General features: G+C 38.4%; 1 protein-coding gene across 1 annotated transcript in view; it reads right to left on the bottom strand.

Moving 5' to 3' along the window:
- Positions 1–1,426: 1,426 nt before the first annotated feature.
- The window catches only part of PPA2 (inorganic pyrophosphatase 2), a 34,746-nt gene continuing 17,239 nt past the window's right edge, over positions 1,427–18,933 (bottom strand). The window contains exons 7-12 of the mRNA XM_039703782.1: positions 17,842–17,968; positions 10,121–10,248; positions 8,246–8,331; positions 7,187–7,256; positions 2,663–2,702; positions 1,427–1,612 (exon numbers count right to left, since the gene is read on the bottom strand). Coding sequence (XP_039559716.1) covers positions 1,584–1,612; positions 2,663–2,702; positions 7,187–7,256; positions 8,246–8,331; positions 10,121–10,248; positions 17,842–17,968 — 480 coding nt within the window. The 3' untranslated portion in view covers positions 1,427–1,583. The remainder of the gene's footprint in view (positions 1,613–2,662; positions 2,703–7,186; positions 7,257–8,245; positions 8,332–10,120; positions 10,249–17,841; positions 17,969–18,933) is intronic.

The following is an 18,933-nucleotide window of genomic DNA, read 5'->3' as shown; positions in this document are numbered from 1 at the left end:
GCCTCCTAGGTGTACTACCATATGGGAAAATACAGCAGCTGTTCTGTGAGCTACAAGAGCTCACCTCCAACCACAGGAATCTCATCCTGAGAGGCTGCATGCGAACACAGGGCACTCAAGAAACATTTACTCTGTTTAAGAAAGCCTGGGGGTATAATGCTGCATGTACTCAGAATTCTTAAGCATAAAATAAAGCATGGGAAATCAGTTCTGTAAGTGGATGCTGGATGCAACGTCTCTTGACTACAAAAAATAAAAGTAGCCCCTAATATCTGAGGTTTATATTGCATTTCTCCTATCACACTTGAACCCTGAATATAAAACAATGCAAAACTCTACATAGATGGGAGAACTTGATCTCCTCTAAAGTGCTGAGGCCCAGACAGAGATCTTCAAAGTAACTGGTGCTTGTACACTAAACAATACTCAAGAGGAGTCTAAAGAAGAGACATTTTATCCTAAAATCAGAGACATTCCCAAAGATGAAACCTTTATTACTAAAAACTTACTCTTTGTAAGGAAAAGTTTATACTGTCTGGCAAGCCACAGACTAACTTTTGCAGTTCTTTGTCTTCCATTTCCACCCTATGTCAGCAGCACTAACCTTCTGTTTCCGTCACTGGACAAAGCAGACAATGCTCACCTTTGGTCTCAGTAACAAGCTGGATAAAGCTGTCTGTCTATATTATCATTTCCTCTCTTTCTGCTTAATAGCTGCCTTTTTAGTCTTTAATGAACACTGTGGTACAGATAGGCCAGACATAATCCTGCAGTAGGAAAAAATGGCAGATATTTGTACCATGAAAGTACAAAGCTCAGTTCTGTACATTTTATTAATCTTGTTTCACTGAACAAATAATTATCAAAAGCATACACAGTGCTAAAAATGGAAGCTTTCCATAAGGAAAATCCTTCCTGTGTGATGAAACACACGAGTTACCAAAACAGGATGTAGAACAGAGAGCACACGTGCATCCTTACTTCAATTGTTATGGCATTAGTCCTTCCTAGTTGAATTAATCTTTGGAGGAACGTTTTATTTTTTTTTTGAAAGCAAGCATGCTCTGCTCCTAACTCTATGAAGCCTGCAGAGACAACTGGGCACAAAAGTAAATGCAACTCAGGAAACAGTCACCTATCAAAGAACATGGTAAACTCCTAAGCCTCTTACATAAAGATTACTGTCAACTTCAAACGGATTATAGTCAGGGTGGCCAGAAAAGCCCTGAGACAGAAATTAACACCCAATGGTTCAATTATTCCAAAATCTGGAGAACAGGGTTGAGGACAACTTATCTCTCATCTCGTTTGGTACACCTCATGAGTGGATAAGAGCAGTTCTGCAGTTGTGAGATTCAGAAACAAACAAGCAAGCAACCCCTCCTCTTCCCTCTGCTCCACCCTACACAGACATAGAAAGGAAACATTCATTTTATAATGGCAGAGTTTATTTACATTAGAGAAGGTTTACACAAGTTGAGAAGTTGTTTCAACAGGAATCCAACAATCAGTGCTTTTGTCCATCTTCAAAGAAAGGGATGATTTTTAAGATTTGATGATGCACCTTCAGAAGACCTTGATGATCACTTGGGGAAAAAGTACCAGGAATCAACTAAAGTAAACAAACAAAAAAATACAAGAGTGACATTAGTTCTACACAACTAGTCATACAAAACACTTGATAAAACAACATTCTGCCCTTTCATCTACCTTCCCTCCCATAACAATACTGCTGTGTTAGCAGCATTAACTGTGTTAGCTCTATTCCCCGCCCTGAGAAAAGCATGGCCTCAGAATAATATCTGTTTAAGTTTGGCTGTACCAATCCTGCAACAAGCTATAACACTGTCGTGACCATCCCTGGAAAACATCACAGATCAGGCAGATGATGTTCAGTTGTCTGTCAGAGGTCTAAGATCTAATCCTTTGGTAAATAAATGCTATTTATTGGCATGCCATATAAAGGCAAATGGAATGCAACTTGCTTTCCCATGACATGGGCTACACAGATGTTGCTTCTCAAACATTTTGGCACTTGGCTCATGACTAAGTTTAACTTAGTATTTCTGTAACTCTCTCCATCTCAAAAAGCACATATGTCTTCTCTGTAGTTCCTGCCAGTACAAAAATATTTTTTTGAAGTAGTTAAAACTGAAAATGCAGGATGCATCCTTATTTTTTAAAGAAAAACACATGTTCTGTTAACAAGAAAAATAGTCATAACAGTGACAGGATAAAATTTTGTCTTTAGAACTTACACTTTAAAAGTAGGTATGGTAATGTCAATTTTAGGAAAGGAGCTGTTTATTTGATTAGTTAGCTACTGTGAGGAACGGACAAAAACTAAGGCAAAGCAACCTATCTCCTTTAGAAAGGATAAATGTCATGCATTTGCCTTGTATGATCAGTAAGAGAAAAATTTTGTCTTCTTATCTTTTTATGTGGACTACGCTTTCATGCAAAAGTAATCTTCTCCCACAAAGCATTTATGAATTTCTGTTCATGTTCTATTTAGCAGGCAACAGGCAATACCATATGACAGGATCTAACTATTATAATTTTCATATACACAAAACTGCCTTTTTGCAACAAAACAGTTTTCATGCCAATTTTTAAAGCCAGCAATTAAGAGAAGTCATATGACAACTCAGAAAAAAGGTACCTTCTGGGGAAACAGGCTCTCCATTCATAAATGCTGGTGCCTAAAATAGAGAAAAAAAAAAGATAGGAAAAAAACCCAAACCAACATCTCAGTACTTACTTAAGGTTTCACAGATAGCACCCAAATTCAAAAGTATTTTAATGCTCAAGTCAAGAGATACTAACTAAACCAGAATTTTCTGTTGCCCCCACAGGACAATATTCTACCTTACAGATTTCTCATTTCCACTGTTCAAATTTCTTTGTTGCTCATAAAAGACAAAGCACATAAAGAATGAGTGATAGATTAACATCTTATCTAATGCAATGGGGATTTTTGAGGACTGTACCACCTTTGAGAATAACAGGATTTGTTGTTTACATCTAAAGAGTATAATAACTAGAAAGGGATTTTTACATGCTTCACTGTCAGGTATGCATGTGAATACCTACACACACATACAATTTACATTAAATACACAAGCAAACTATTTAAAACAAATGTGTGATGATTCTCTTTTACAATTCCATTTTGACAGAATAATTCCAATCTGCAGAAAGTGACTGTTTGTTTTAAAATTCAGGTCTGGCATTTCAAAGCTGGATATGCCACTATTCAATCAGACAGGGAGTGTGCAGTCTGTCTTGTCCTGTAACTTAAAGGACAAAATTAAAGACACTTTTAACACATCTGGGATCACCCTGCCTCATGATGAGGATGTAACAATCTTCCACTGCCTTTCCTTAGCACAGCAGCACTCGGGCTGAGCTGCACTGGTGTGACACAGCCTTCCTGCATCTGAGCAGGCACAGGGCTCTGAACACTGAAGAGCAGAACAAAGCCCATGAGGAGGGAAGGAAGAAGCAGTATTCTTCTTCCCACTTCACCCAGGGTAATTATTTTCATGGGGAGGGGTTATGTGACTGGTCTGAAAGGAGGTACCCAGTATGACAAACATAACCCAGATCCCATCAGCAGAATATCCCCTCTCTTTCCAGCAAAACCCAAGCTTTATCTCATATGGCAGGGAGATCCAGAGGTCACCAGTTATAAACAGGTGCCTGCCACTTCTGCTCAAAAAGCCTGAGATAAGGACTCAGTACTTTCCCACCATGACCAGATCAAAATCTCATCTCACTGAACCAAGACTCTCTTCACTACACAATACTTTCACCTGGAACACCTTTTAAAAACCAAATAAAATAATTAATTAATAAAAACAAACCCCAGACTAACAACCTCACTAACCTTTTGTTTCACTACTGGTCACTACAGAAAATTCTACCTTTACTAAATCCCAAATGGAAATGTCCTCACAGAAAGTGTGTAGGGAGAAAGGCAGTAAACAAACTTTCTTGCTTAGATCTAAATTATCCAAAACACATCAATAAATATACAGATTCAAATTTGGTTAGAGATTTCTTTAAATAATCAGGAAAAGCCAAATATTTTTCCCTGTAAAACACTGTTCTGCATTTTATCAAAAGAGACATCCACCAGCAAAGCTTTCCTAGTTCACTTTCCAGTATTATAAGAGACTTATGTGCTAAGTCTGAGAAACATTGCTCTACTAACTATATATAGATTGTTTTGGAGATTTTCCAACTTGCAAAGTCCTCAGCAGCTTCTTCACAGAGCAAGTAATTCTTAAGATTAATATTAAACAAAGGCTTGGTGGTTCTGGTCAGTTTTACAGATGGCAACACTTAAAAGCCTGAAATAAACAGTGTATCTTAGCACTAACACATTCATCTACAAAGTTCTATGACTCCTGGGTTTAGTGTGCAACATATACTGACGCTGGAGCTGAGACACAGATGAAACAACTTTCAGAGGCTATAGAACATCAGAAATTTTCACTATGTAGTGTTAAAATTCATCTAAATTTGTAGTTGCAGGGGTCTGGTGTAATTTTGGCTGGTTCAAATGTTCAGTATGTGCTCTTATATGCACAGGTTATCTTCTATCTCTTTGGAATTGATTGTCATGACAATTCACTTGCTGTGGAATCATTCTTAGCTTGCCCCCAAGATGCCAACCATCTAGAAACTCCCTCAGTGGAGTGGAAATTCCCCAACCCAGACAAGCCATTCTAGTTCCTCATCTGTAAAGTAACAAAAGGTCAAATAATTCTGAGAACAACTGGACTACCTTGGGAACTACCCAGTCAAAATCTATAGGAAATTCTGATTAGTGCACGCTTGGTAAGGATTTGAACATTTTCTGTTTAGTTCTGTTATAATTCTCTTCCTCACCGTAAAAACTCTTCCACAGCAGTAGTGACTGTTACCTCTTGGCTTTTGGTGTCTTTGGGGTTTTTTTTGTTTTGTTCCAGAGTTTTTTTGAAACTCAATATATCTGATTTAAGGCAATAATCACTTGCTCAAAAATGCTGCAACTGAAATCTGACACTGGAAAAAGAATTGTAGGGAACCAGCTCTCACTGCAGAAATAGCTCAGAAATTTTGCAGTAGCTGAAATAAATTTCTCAATGTACTTGCATACAAGATCTGCTTCAGCTTTCATTATTTTGTTTTTATCCAGGACCTAATTGATGGATATAAATTAGAAGAAAATGTGTCTACTTTTAGTTTAAATTAAAAAAAAAAGAAACAACACCAAAAACCCAAACAAAACCCTCTGCAAACACAGGCAGCTTTCATTTGAAATCACCACAGCCATTAAAATTCTGCAGCCAACACTCACGTACTTTCACTTCAGTGTGAAAGAGATGAATGTCTGACAACCAAAGCACGCAGTGTAGTGTATTAGACAAAAAGATACCTGCTTAAAATGTGCAAGTCAACCTTCCTGCTTATATTTAGAGTTCAACTGTCCACAATTCCTATTTCAAGGCCATTTTTACTTTAGTTATAGCAAATTGGCAACTGCATGCAGTATGAACAGCATTTATAATAGAGTATTGCATATCTTCCCTGTCTGGAAAGCACCAAGAGGCAGTGCCCTTCAAAGATGCAATTAAAATACTTAGACTGAACTGAAACAGAATGATAGAAAGGAATATGTGGGAACAACTTCACAAAAACACCATCACTTAAATGAATGTGAGGCACAAAAAAAGACAGGAAGTCATACTATTTGATAAGAAGGGAAGCTTTCAAATAAGAAAGGCATTACAGTTTGATAAAAGGTATCTATTTTATGAACTGATTTTACTAACTTCCTTCCCCAAAAACCACGTAAAAAAAAATTTGTTATTGAGAAACAAAGTAAGACATACTGCTGATTTAATAATTATTTGCCCTGCATGCCTCAAAGTACAAAGAGCAGAGAATGTAAAAGGAAATATTCCTTTGCACATTTGTCACAATTCAAATATATTTGGACTTGAAGTTTTAGTTACATTTAAAGACTCATAGTTATTGTAAATTTGGAAGTACAGAGAAGGTAAATACTTGCTATTAGCTGCGACTGACATGTCTAAAATCATATTTGAATTCCAAAATGAGTTTTTCTTTCATTTAAAATTTACAGTCCCATTAATCAACATTCACAAATGCAACACAGAGATGCTTTAAAAGAAGTGCAGAAAGCAAGGTATCTGAATAGGAAAAAAGTTTGGTTTGACACATCTTTATGACTTAAACCAACAATTCTTTCCAACTGAGAGTCTTATTTGCTTGTAACAAAACAGCGTCCAGGACAACACATTCTTACTAGAAATGCTGTTGGAATGTTAACTGCACAGACAGTGACAGCGTGTCCTTTGACACCTGAGCTTGCATAATTGCTGTGACTGTTGAGTCGAAACACTGGGTGCCCTGGCAGCCATGCACACATGCGAAGTACCTCATGAGCACAGGCTCAATCACAGCCTATGTTAGAAAAGAAAAAGTAATACTTGGGGGCACATTTCTCCATGTAATTTCTGGAAACCTTGCTTAATTTCTGGCATCGAAACTAGTATTTTGAAATGGAAAAAATTCTCCTCCACTAACATTTGCACATGAAAGCATCAAACCTGCAGGACATTTTTCTTGCCTGAACAGGAAACCTGCATGTTTTAATTTTATGTTAATTTTCAGAATATGACAAGTATTCTTTAAGAAAAATTTAAATAAGCATCCAATCTCTTTCGGCATTGCATTTAATTATGCAAGTAGACAAACAAAGGATCTGTTTAGTGATTAGGGACTACAGTCAGCTCGTCAATGAGTCCTAACACTGGGTGGTAACTCATGGCAACAGGGGAGACAGAGAAGACAGCAGGCTAGATACAAACAGCAATCCATCTTGCTATTCAGGATCAGAAGAAAAAGCACCACAGAAGGAGAAAAAAAAAGAAAAAGAACTTCACCAGAACAGTAATGAACCTTCCATAAAGCACAACTGGACCACTGCAATGAAAAGTTTATATCACAGCGCTTACCTCTCCCCCACAACCTTTCTGTTCCTCCTTTACTTAAATTTTTGCTTAAAGAAGGACTATTCCAATTTAGCTGCTTTATTTCAGTTTTGGAGTTCTGAATTTTCCAATTCACCATTAAAAGGAAAAAAGGGATGAAAAAAAGTAAATATCCTTACTGACTGCACAATCGATCGGGCATCCTCCTCACTGCAACAAAATGGGCTGCCATTCACCAGAATATTTGTGCTGAAAAATAAAATTAAAAAGCTGCTTTATCCATCAGCAGTAAAGAGCCACACACAATTCAGTGCTTATGGAAAAGCCCACCATCACATATAGAGCTAGGAAATGTGTATCTGTAAGAGATGAGGAAGCAAAAGCCACAAAGTAAGGCTGGAAGGAACAGGTGTGTGGAAGGGTGTTCTTTGTTTCTCTGAGTTTGAGGAGGTGTCTAGGCTGTGTATTCTGTATTAATGCAAGCAATGCTCTCACAGTGCTTTTGGCTGCTAGCCTGGATACAGTGCAGAGGACCACAGTTAAGAAGCTAAATTCCCCCAAGAAGTCAGCAGAAATAAACTGGCACTTCCTGAGGGAGCTAAGGAACAACTAGATGGCTAGCGGAGATGATGTGCCTTGCAGAATGGCCAGATTTGGACCCAGATCATTGAAGTAACAGCAGCTTACCTCAGCCACCCAGCTGTAGTATCTAACAAGAAGGAAAAACAGGCCAAAATTCTACACCTACATAAAGCAGCAGACACCTACAGTATTTCCAGACAAACTCTGGGACAACATCATTGGCAGAAATGTTTCCCTATGAATCTGTATCCTTTCACACCAAAAATGAGTTTGATCATGAGTTTTTAAGGTCCTACAGAATAAACTGCACAAACTTCAATTCCCCAAAACAACACAATTAACAATGACAAGAGGCCCAAGATTCTCTCAAAACAATTCTGAACAAACACTCTGGGGCCATTTCTCAAAAGCTGAAGTAATGAATGCCACATCTATTTAATCAATATATTTCTGGAGCCACTTACCAGTAAATCATCATCATACAAGGAGCAATTAGTCAATCATGCTTTATTATCAATTAATTATTACACCCATTCATATTCCTGTCATCTCAAATTAAAAAAAAAATATCTAAGTAATTCATGGACAGTTGCAACTTGTTGAATAGCACCAGTATAGTACAATATGAAGAGCAAGAGAAGTGACTGGATACATACCACTTTATAGCACCTCCATCAACTTTTTTATGAAGCAAAGCTTTCCAGTGTTCATGGGTAGATTTAATAATTTCAACAGCAAAATCCTAGTTTACAACAAGGAAAGTTTTGTGAATTAAAAGGTTATTAAACAGAAAAAAAGCCACAGAACTAGTTTATTAAAATATACTATTTCCTATGTTATTTTAAGGCACCTCCTTTGAAGCCTCATTAAATTTCTGAAGAATAGTACACCCTTTTTATGTAAAGAAACAAACACTATTTATCAAATATATTGGCAACACATTCAGGACTTTCCCTCAGTCTGCAGACACAAAATACGAATGCTACGTGAAAGAAATGAAATCAGCACTAGATGCTACAGAGATCCCTACTGCTGTAGAAAATTGAACCAGGCTCTAAATGGGATCAAGTGTGTGAGCTATGACTCCACCCTTACAGATGCAGGTCAGAGTTCAGGTTTCCCCTCTAGAGGCATAATTTGCATTTACTTTATTAATGCCCAGTCATATACTTAAGCATTTGCAAGAACATAATATGTCAGCTGCTTAACAGTTTCTGCTTGATTGAAAGGAAAATAATATTGGGGGTGGGGCTGGGATGAAAAAAACTTCCAAAAATTAAAGTAAAATAAGCCCTGTGTCCAGATGATGACTGCTAAACTTGCAAAAAAGCTGCCAACTGAACATTCACATTTGTTAACAAGGAGTGACTTGGAAAAGTGCCATTGGAACATTGTGAACTTCACCAGAGCTGCTGGAGCACAGCCACAGCTGCCTGGCCACATCCTGGGTCTCTAGAAATGCTTGAGAATTATTCAAGTGCTCCAAACCAGCTATCTCAGGGCATTTAGTGCTTTCAGGCTGAACTCCAATGGCCTGACAGGGATACTGGTTTACTGTCACTCTGCAGTGCAGGAACACCTCTAAGAGCAGTTCCTGGGAGAACAGGGGACAGACCAGGCTATCAAGCCTTACAACTCCACAACTGATTGATTTAAAAGGCAGTTTTAGTGCAGAGGGGAGTCAGGGCATTTCTTTAACCAGACAAAGCACGTTAAAGTTGCCTGTGCTGGTTAGAAGGCATTATGTAACTCTGACAGCACCTTGCAAGGCTGAACTGGCTGACACATGGACATCATTCATGAGAAACCTGTGATTCTTTGCCAAGAATAATCTATGCAGAGCATGCAATACACAAGCTGCAAAGTAATTTTACTCAAATCACATACAATTTCTCTGGAAAAATCCAGGTATTTCCTTCAACAAAGTCTATTCCCTAGTCTGATCTCCTTTCAAACACTAATCATTCTTACTGTAAGTAGTTTAAAAAGCTGTTCTTTTTTTTCTTAAAAAAAGGACAGTAATTTTTCAGCCTTTGAAAGGCTGAAAAGGCTTTGAAGCCAAACACTTCAAATGTTTTTACAGAGATTTACCACAAAAAAGTATGCCTTGAGCAAATACAAAATATGAAAAAATCTGTAACCCATTGTCTTAAACTGCATACCCTAAAAACAAAAGTCAGAAAATTATACCAACAGGACTATAAAAACACCTGAAAAGACAATTTGTTCATTACTCTGACATGGAGAATGAAAATGCTTTGAAAACCACCTACAAACACACAGATGCATGAGTAAATCTCATCAGGATTAGGACTAAAAATTTTTCCAGACTTTCTTTAATGACCTATGCATTTTTCCTGAACAAAATGGAAGGCAGAAAACATTATTTAATCCCAGCCTAATAAATTGTACACAGAAGTCCCTCCCATCAAAATTCTTTTCATTAAGCCTCCTCCTTTACAATTCTAAAACCTTGACAAGGTATTACACAGTCCACATAACAGAATGATGCATTTTTGATTTTGCATTACCTTGTTTTTAAATTCTCCATTAAAAGCAAAGTGATTTTCTGGTTTACCATCAGGGACTTTATACAACTGGAACCAATCAATTGTAGCCTCAAGATAACCCGGCTTGTGCTTCTTGACATCATCGATATCTGTAGGTTAAAAAGATTAAAAAATAAAAAAAAAAGGACTGATCATTTCACTCACAGGTTTCAGAATATTAATTTTTTTAATTTTCCTAAAGAATCTGCAGCAATTTGATTTCACTGAATACTTTTGAAGTCATTGGTAAACTTCACTTTATTTCATTAGCTGCCCATAGTTGCTACCTTACTATTTCACAACCACACTAAGCAGGTAAACCAGCCATCTCCTGCCCTTCATTAATAAAGTTACAATGAATGAAAGGACCATATTTGTGAAAGGAGAAGAAAAATCCTTATTTATCTCAGCAGGCAGCCCTTGCAATACTTAGATTATTCACTGACACAATTTTTCCTCCAGCAAGTGCAGGGACTATGAGCATTTTTTGATAATGGAAGAATAACTATAAAAACAATTTCAATACATGGATCTTTAAACCAGCACCTCTAAACAAAATACAGGCTTGACCTGTCAACATTATACTAAAAGGCACTTTTTTGCTCACATTAGTTCCAAATTCATCCCCTTTAAGACATGAGAAAGACATGCCAGGAGCTCTAAACACTAACTTTACTGATAACCTTGTGGTATCTGCATACTCAGATATCTGAGGATGGTAACTGAGTGGTATCTGCATACAGTGATAAACAATTCCACCTCTACAATCCTGATGGACAAAGATGTGACAGGACACAAAGAGGAATGTATTCCATTTGTGGGACACCCTTGTGAAACAGAGATGACCACAGCCATGGTGTGTACAGGGAGATGAAACATCACAGTAATTCAGCTTGCAGACTATGCTGCCATATCGATGATGCAGTTCTTGATCCTCCACCCCTTACCTGCTGTGCATATCAAATTTTAACAGGCTATCCTTTGAGACTACCACCACTTCTGTCACTTGCAATGTCGTGGTCCTATCAACCTCTTAACAAATTAACTCCCTGGCAACATGTTTACATGGAAAAGCTTTCAACACTACTCTAATTATTTTGATGTAATTAGGAATAAGGATTTCGTCCATCCCAAAAGCCAAATACTTTGCATCTGGTGTGATCTATCTATTTCCTTTCCACAGTCACTTCTGATGGAAATGGGAGCTGACATTTTACTGCTGTAGTCTACCAACTATTTCATAACCTCACTCTGCTCAGGCCACCTTCCATGGTGTTACTCTCCTCTAGTGTTCTGCAAGTCACTCACTCATGTCTCCCTTCCTTAGTCCTTCTTGCTCTCTCTCAGTACTGCCTGGTTCCTTCATTATCTTCTCCCATAGGTATGCCTCACTTGATGACATCTGGTCAGCAGTGATTTCTGCTAAGACACTCTTCTGTCTATCCAGTCCTATAAAATTAGAGTTGCTTAGTCCATGGAATTCATACCTAGTCATGTGCTTTCCATCTTTAAGTGCCTAAATGCCTACCACTGTGAACCTGAACAAAGACATTAAAGTATTTCTGAAGAAAACAATAAGAGGAGAGAAAAGGTCTTGTGCTACAGACCATTCAATTCTCAGTAGACCACCAAGAGAGATGACATGTAGACTGAAGTGGGAGGCCAGACCTATGTGAGAAGATATTCTGTGTGTTAATAGGCATGTCATAGATGCCACTGCCAAATTCCACTGCATTACCACTACCCAAAGAATAAAGCATAAAACTTTGAAGAACCCCATGTAAATTTTTGCTTTGCACACACTTTACAGGGCTACGTGTTTATGGGCTCAGAGTAAAACACATTTTGAACTTGGCTGCTGGCCATCTGTCTGTAGGAGATCAGGGAATTGCACTGGCAGAATCCCAGAAAAAAACAAGGGCACATAAGGCTGTGCTAGAGGCAGGTCTTCCAGCTGAAATACGTGTTTAAGAGCACAGAAAGCTTTTCACTAGGATGGGTGGGCAAGACCAACCAAGAAGGAATGATTTAGAAAAGGGTGGGATCTTGGTTGGAGGCCAAATGCTTCACTTGGGCACTAATAAAACTGCAGCTCCAATTCAAATCAGTTTCAGGACTCCAATGTATAATCCTGTTCTCTCCAAGCAAGAGAACATCCCTCTTCCAATTTGAGCCATTATCATCTCCTCCTCTTGTGGAATTTAAATTCACAGTATCTAACACTTGTTGAAGAGACAGTATCTCCTCAAGTTTGTAAAGCAAATCAGGCTGCTGCAGCAATTTCCTTGGCTCCCAGCAGTGGACAAACTCCAGACCTCCATCTCCAGACACTACTTAAGATCAAGCATACTTTCTCACACTGCTGCTCCTTTTTTCTGGTTCCTGTTCCAGCAAATGTCTCTCCTAACTCTGCTTCTCCACTCCCCCTACTTGGTTATTTGCCTCCTACACCCATAAAAACTGTTCATCACAAGTGTTTTACAGTCTACTAATTGGCACTTGGTACTTTTCTCCATCTGTTGTCTCTTATTTATAGGTTTTATTTATACTTATTTGAAGGACTCAAATATTAGGATAGGCTTTGGGACAGACCTTCATTATCTCCCTTTGTTAGAGATTCTATCTTCATGGATAGAATCGTCTCCCTGAATTTCACACTCTCTACTGGAAAATACCTTGCCTAAGTACAATGACTAAACACAATCATACTACAGCATTATATGGATGGATTATACTCTGGTTTTGAGGACTTAAGGGGGACATTGGTTGCTTTTATTTTCTGGGTTCCTTGCAAGTTATTCTCCTTCATCCCTACACTTCACTATTCTTTACTATAAGGGACAGCTACTAAACATCAAATAAAATTTGAATGTTTGACTAAAAAAAAAAAAAAGACTCCAGAACATCTGTATTATTAGGGAAGTTGGTGGCAAGCAGTAGAAAAAAGGGCAACAATGCAACAAAACAAACCCCAGAAAAGTATCAATGCTGTTGCTGTGGAGTCAGCATGTAATACAAAATACAAGGAAAACAGCAGCTCTTGCATCACTCACTCAACAGCCACCTCCTCTTCAGTTCATTAAAAGTCACCACAGACAAACCTGAAAGACAGTTTGTCTTCCAAATTTGAACTGCCTCTTCGGGATATCGGGGGGAAAGGAGAAAACCCACATTCAGAAAACAAAAAAGTAAGCAAAAGGTAAAAGAAAAGATCACACTAAGCAGTACAATAATTTACTATACTAATATCTACAGAAAGTAGCTTCAAATTACTATGATTTTTAGAAAGCAAACAAATTAGATGTCTTATGCAGCAAACACTGTCAAGACAGTCTTTTTTGAAGTTGACTGCTTACTGTCCCTCAGAGCTATGTACTCACACTGATGTTAAAAGGGGTAAAAGGGGCAGGTGGGGGAGCAGCAAGTGTTTACATGGCCTAAAGCAGTTTCATCTCTGCCAAAAGATGAAGTAGATGCTGTTCTTCAAGCCCTGCTCAAAGTATCAGAGCAGGTCAGGCTCCCACAGATACATTATCAGCATTTCCCCACGGAGCTCTAAGTGGGAATTTCTCTACACTGTCTGCATACAACCATAGGTCTCATTTTTCTGGGCACCAAAGTTAAGTGCCAAGGGTTAAAAAGAGACAGCAGATCACATTAAGGGTTGCAGTTCAGTGTCCATAAGGAAAACCCCTAGAGGCTGGCACCATGAACTGCTGCTACCTCTCTGTAAAGGGAGTGAGCTAACATGAATGCAGGTCCCAATTCTAGCTGGTTTTACAGAAGAGAGCAACAAAAGCATTTGTACAAAACTACCATTTTTAGTACAACAGATGCTGTTTCTTGCAAGCAAAGCTAAAACAACATGTTTGCAGCAAGCTTTCTAAACAAGGTCTGTGGGAAGAGAGGACATATGTTTTTAATAACATCTTATAAACATTTACAGGAAGCAGCAGCTACATTCCATATAAAGGCATTTGGTGTATTTTGTGCAGGGGGTAGGAAGGGAGCCTTGGTACAGCAAATTAATTTCTTTATACTGAGTGCTTACACCAATCCACAACAAAGGTCTTCTGGGCATGTGCTGCTTCTCTGTGAATAAACACACTCACATGCAAAGGTCTGTAACAATATTTAGTACAAAATGTACAATATGCCTTAGTTTTGCCATTTAGGGTTTGATCACTAAACCCTATCTTGAGATGTGTATTGTAGAAGTCGAATGGCAGCATAGCACAGTTAACTATACCAGTGCCAGCAAAGGGCAGCACAATAGAGCCAGACATCACCAACTGCTGTTGAATAGATCCTGGCACCTTTCCAGGGAGCAATGGCAGCAAAAATGGCTGCTAAGATTCCAGGCCAATAAATCACCTCCAAAAAGCCATGGACTAATACATGATTAGTCCAATTTGCTGAAGGAGGGCAAGATGACCTTTTGAAAGCCAGACTTGGTACACAATTCCTGCTTCAACTGCCAGTGATTTGTAAAACTTCCTGTCCAATTTGAAGATGCCACATACATTTAGACCAAACCACAGCATAAAACTATCACTCATCCCTTCTGAACCCAAACTAGATAAGCTTTAGATATACAAGTGAACTCCAATATATTAAATTCAATCCAGACTATGAGATAAGCAGAGATAAGCAGACAAGCAACCTTTCTATTCCAAGAATTTACTTCTCCTCCTGGCTATTTTACTAATTTAAAAAGCAACAACAAAATAAAGAATGCAAGCAAGCCTATTAACCTATAACCAAGATTTAGTGTTTCAGTCTGCAAGGAGGCACTTTTAGGTCTTTTCTCAGAGTTGTTAGGTCTAAAGTTGCTCCCGTGGTCCACTATCAGCCATCTGCCTAGCAACTGCCGGAGCAGAAAGACAACAGGCACAAAGACAGATCTTAATGAAATAGTTGCTTTTAGACTCAAACTAGACATGTGCAGATTTATCTTTCTCACACAGATGTCTGCATCTGACATACCACTTGTATTTGGTGAGAGATTGTCCCCATGCTCACAAGAATTAAGTGCTATTATTTCAAACAGATTACCTTACAAAGTTAGTCCAAAAATACACTAATACCCTGCTATTCCTCCTGATGACACAGCTCCCACTTAAACAGGTGCTAAGCATTGCCTATCACTCCTGGGTATTGTCACTGTAAACAAGAGTTTTTCACTGCTCTGTGTGAAACAGAGTTCTAGGCAGGGTTTCCAATTTAAACCAGTATTTATCAATAAATGCCTGCACAACACAGTCCAGTGGAGTGCTATGAATAAACAATGAGAAGCACTCAGAAGTTGTGACTTCTCAGTTCTGAGTTCTGTGAACTCTCAGAAAAATCAATTGCACTTATGAGAACGATCACAATCCCAGAAGGAGAATATCCCAGGTACCTGGGGTGTGCTTAAAGAGGCAAGGGGAGTCAACACACGGTGCAGGCTCAGGATGGGGTTTGCAAGTAATCACCACTCTGGTGTCTTGAAATTATCTTTTCCAAATGTTCACTGGGGGCTCTGCACATACTGAGCTGAAAGCAAATGTGATGATTCTCAGTGCAGTTGGAAATCTTTAACAAATGATACAGAAGTGACTGGACAGGATTAGAAGGCAACACTTAGCCTCATCTTCCCCAGGAGGCCACCTCCGTAACACAGCAGCACATCAATTACAGAGGGAGAGACTGGTTTTAGCCGTAGCTGCCATCCCTTTATGCTGAAATAATTAACAACTTTGGGAAAGGGGAAAAACAAGTATAAAAGGACATATTGTACTGCCTGCTCCGACAGATTTGTTTGTTTTCAGACTGAAGAATGATTGCTGTTAAACACTGCAAGCCAGTCATGTTTTCTGAAAGCAGACAGGGGTTTTTTTATCCCCCAATTTCTTTCTTCTGTAAATCTTGGGCTGCAACTCCAGTCCCAAAGGGAAATCATATTAAACTGGATAAGTAGTTCTACACTTCTCTGAATCTCAGGACAGTTCTCTTCTTGAAGTTTTGCACATATTACCTGATAAGAAAGGATGCACATAGGAATCAACTACAGGCAATGGTTTGCCTATTCCTCCCACTATTTTTCTTTTTTTTTAAAGATTAAAGCTCTTACTCCTCCCCTCCCAAATAAACTAAAGCTGTAATAGAGCTGATATAAATCAGCCATTACCGGGGGAAAAAAACCCAAAAACCAAACCAACCAAAAAACCAGAGAGAGCTTTCAAATACAGACAGTCAACCCAAAATAATAAATAATATTGGAATAAACTACAACAGTTTTGCCCCTGCTTAGTGGACTCCTGAATTCTCTCATCCACTTTTCTGACCACATTCTCTCAGAAATTGCCAGGGAGAAAAGGTAAGTCTTTAAGCAGAACAGTGTCTAGAAATGAAATGCTATTCACTTTTCTTTTAACTACTGACACTTATATTGCATTTTACTGCACATTACAGAGTGGTTTAAATTGATACTGACATTAACAGCAAACTATTACTTACTCTTTCCTTAAGCTGAACTTCTTAATCTCTAACTGTCAAAGTAGTTAAAGAGTCATAAACACTATGCAGTAATTCATCTGCCAAATGATTTTAATCAGCATCAACCCAAGAGTTTCCTTTTCCTCATCTCTTCTTCTCCCCTTCTTTCCCCACAAGTCAAGTATTCTCCATGTGAAAGTAACCTGCAAGAAAACTGAGAATGAAGGGCTAGTCCAGTGATACACTTTACATTCAGAAACCATGAAAAAACCTCAATGGCTGAGAAACACACTTCTTTAAAAAGCTACTGCATTGCTCTATTCCTACAGAAAGGCCACTCTGCACCTTGGTGCTCCCTTACCAACAAAGGGCAGGCTCTCATTGTACATACCTAATGGCATATCCAGTTTTTTGGTTTCCTAACTGTCAATTTTAGACAAACCTCCTCACTTAAGTCTCATGATTCCCAGTAATATTACATTTGAGGAAGCAAATCTCCATTTATCCTGAGAAAAACTGCACTTTATCTGTGCTATGAAAACTAACTTCCTGCAGTTTTAACACAACAGAATTATGCCTCATGTGCTATTATTCAGTATCTGAGTTTCATTTGGATACCAGAAGTCTGATCACAGGGAGGATAAGTTTGAGCAGGATATTTCCCTGTGCACACCTCATCATCATCAAGGCTGATTAGGGTAAGCTGCATTAGCAGTTTATTTTGCCAATTTTCAAGCTAAAAGCTGAAACCTAATTGTTCATACTAAGCAACAAACTCTGGAAGTAATCCTCCTAAAAGTGGCAAGACATTGGAAATGCCTTTTCAGAACACAATAAAATGCCTATAAATATAAAGGGAACAAACACTTTCAAAAAGGAAACCAGTAGTGTGCTACATAACATAGAGCAGGTAAATATGCACTATTACATAGTACGTGAGCCTGTAATTATTGGAGGTCACTTTCTAAGGCAGTTTTGTTTCAGAAGCCAAAAAACTTACTGCATGCCATGTCTTCTTGAAAATCCAAGCAAACTGTTTTAGAAGTTTAGTGTGAAAGCATACATGCCCTACTTGAAGGAAGCACCTGACCTAAACAACAACAATAAAGAAAAAAGCCTTCCCTTTCCACAGTCTGCCTCTTCTTATCCTGGGAGGCCTAAACTCAGGTACCATTCTGCTGTGCGGTTTCTGACATAACTGCATTAGGAAAGACAAAAATACTTGCCATGGATTTTGTGAGCTTCTGGGTCATCTGCACTGATGGCAATTATCTTCCAATCTGTCTCTCCTTCATCAACAAGAGCTAAAACACCCAAGACCTTCACCTGAACAATCTCACCAGAAGAATGAACCTGAAACAGAAAGTAATGCCACAAAGATTTGGAAAACAACACGTAAAATTTCTCTTTTACCTTAAAAAATAGTTTTACATTTTTGACCAGCAGGCTGTAACAAAAATTGCAAGATAAATCTGCAAACCCAGTACACATCTCTGTAGTATTTCTAGCCTTTCTCCAGTCAGCATTTATTTAAGTAGACAAATAGCTAAATTTTTTTTCCTTCGTTTTTACCCTAGTTGTCCCACACTTTCTTGGTCTTCCCCACAAAATGCAAGTCTGAAGTGTCTCATACTCATTTTTTAACTTCTTCCTGACCCTTGACTCTCTACTTTCTGAACTCAGGGTCCTAATTTCTGTCTTGCTGTTCCTTCCTCTGGACTCTAATATACACATATAAACACACAGCACTCCCCCAGAAATACCAACACAACCATTTTTGCATTTTCATTGGAACCTTCTCCCTGCCAGCTAATATTTCCTCTTTAACTCTTTCTGGATCCCTGCAAACTGATCTTTAGGTCTCTTACCCAAAGTAAACCACTTTCACTGAAGTCACAAATTAAATTTGCCCCTGCCTAAATATCCTAAGAGATCCCTCTTTCAAACTCGTCCATTTCATAACCTCAATTTCAATACACAGCATTGCTCCATTCTTCGCTGCCTCTAGATACGTAGAATTTTCTTTCAGTGAGCTAAACCTTTCCTTTATACCTACTAATGGTGTTTGCTGCACCTCTTTTTCAGCCATCCATTCCATGACTCATAACTCTGCAACATTGCAGCAGATTCCTGTCTTCTCTAGAAAAGAGGATCTACTTCTGTTAGCACCCATGAGTAAAATCAAACCCACCTCCTTTGTGGGTCTGACTTTATAATTCTAATATGCATGATGCTGTCATATCTCCTCATCTTTCAGCAACCTATTCCTAGCTCCAATACTGCTAACAGGGAAAAAAAAATAAATCTTTTTCTTCCCC

The sequence above is a fragment of the Passer montanus genome, unplaced genomic scaffold, assembly GCF_014805655.1.
Source record: "Passer montanus isolate IOZ18808 unplaced genomic scaffold, ASM1480565v1 scaffold169, whole genome shotgun sequence".
Classification (NCBI taxonomy): Eukaryota; Metazoa; Chordata; class Aves; order Passeriformes; family Passeridae; genus Passer; species Passer montanus.
This window is presented reverse-complemented; position numbering and strand designations above follow the sequence as displayed.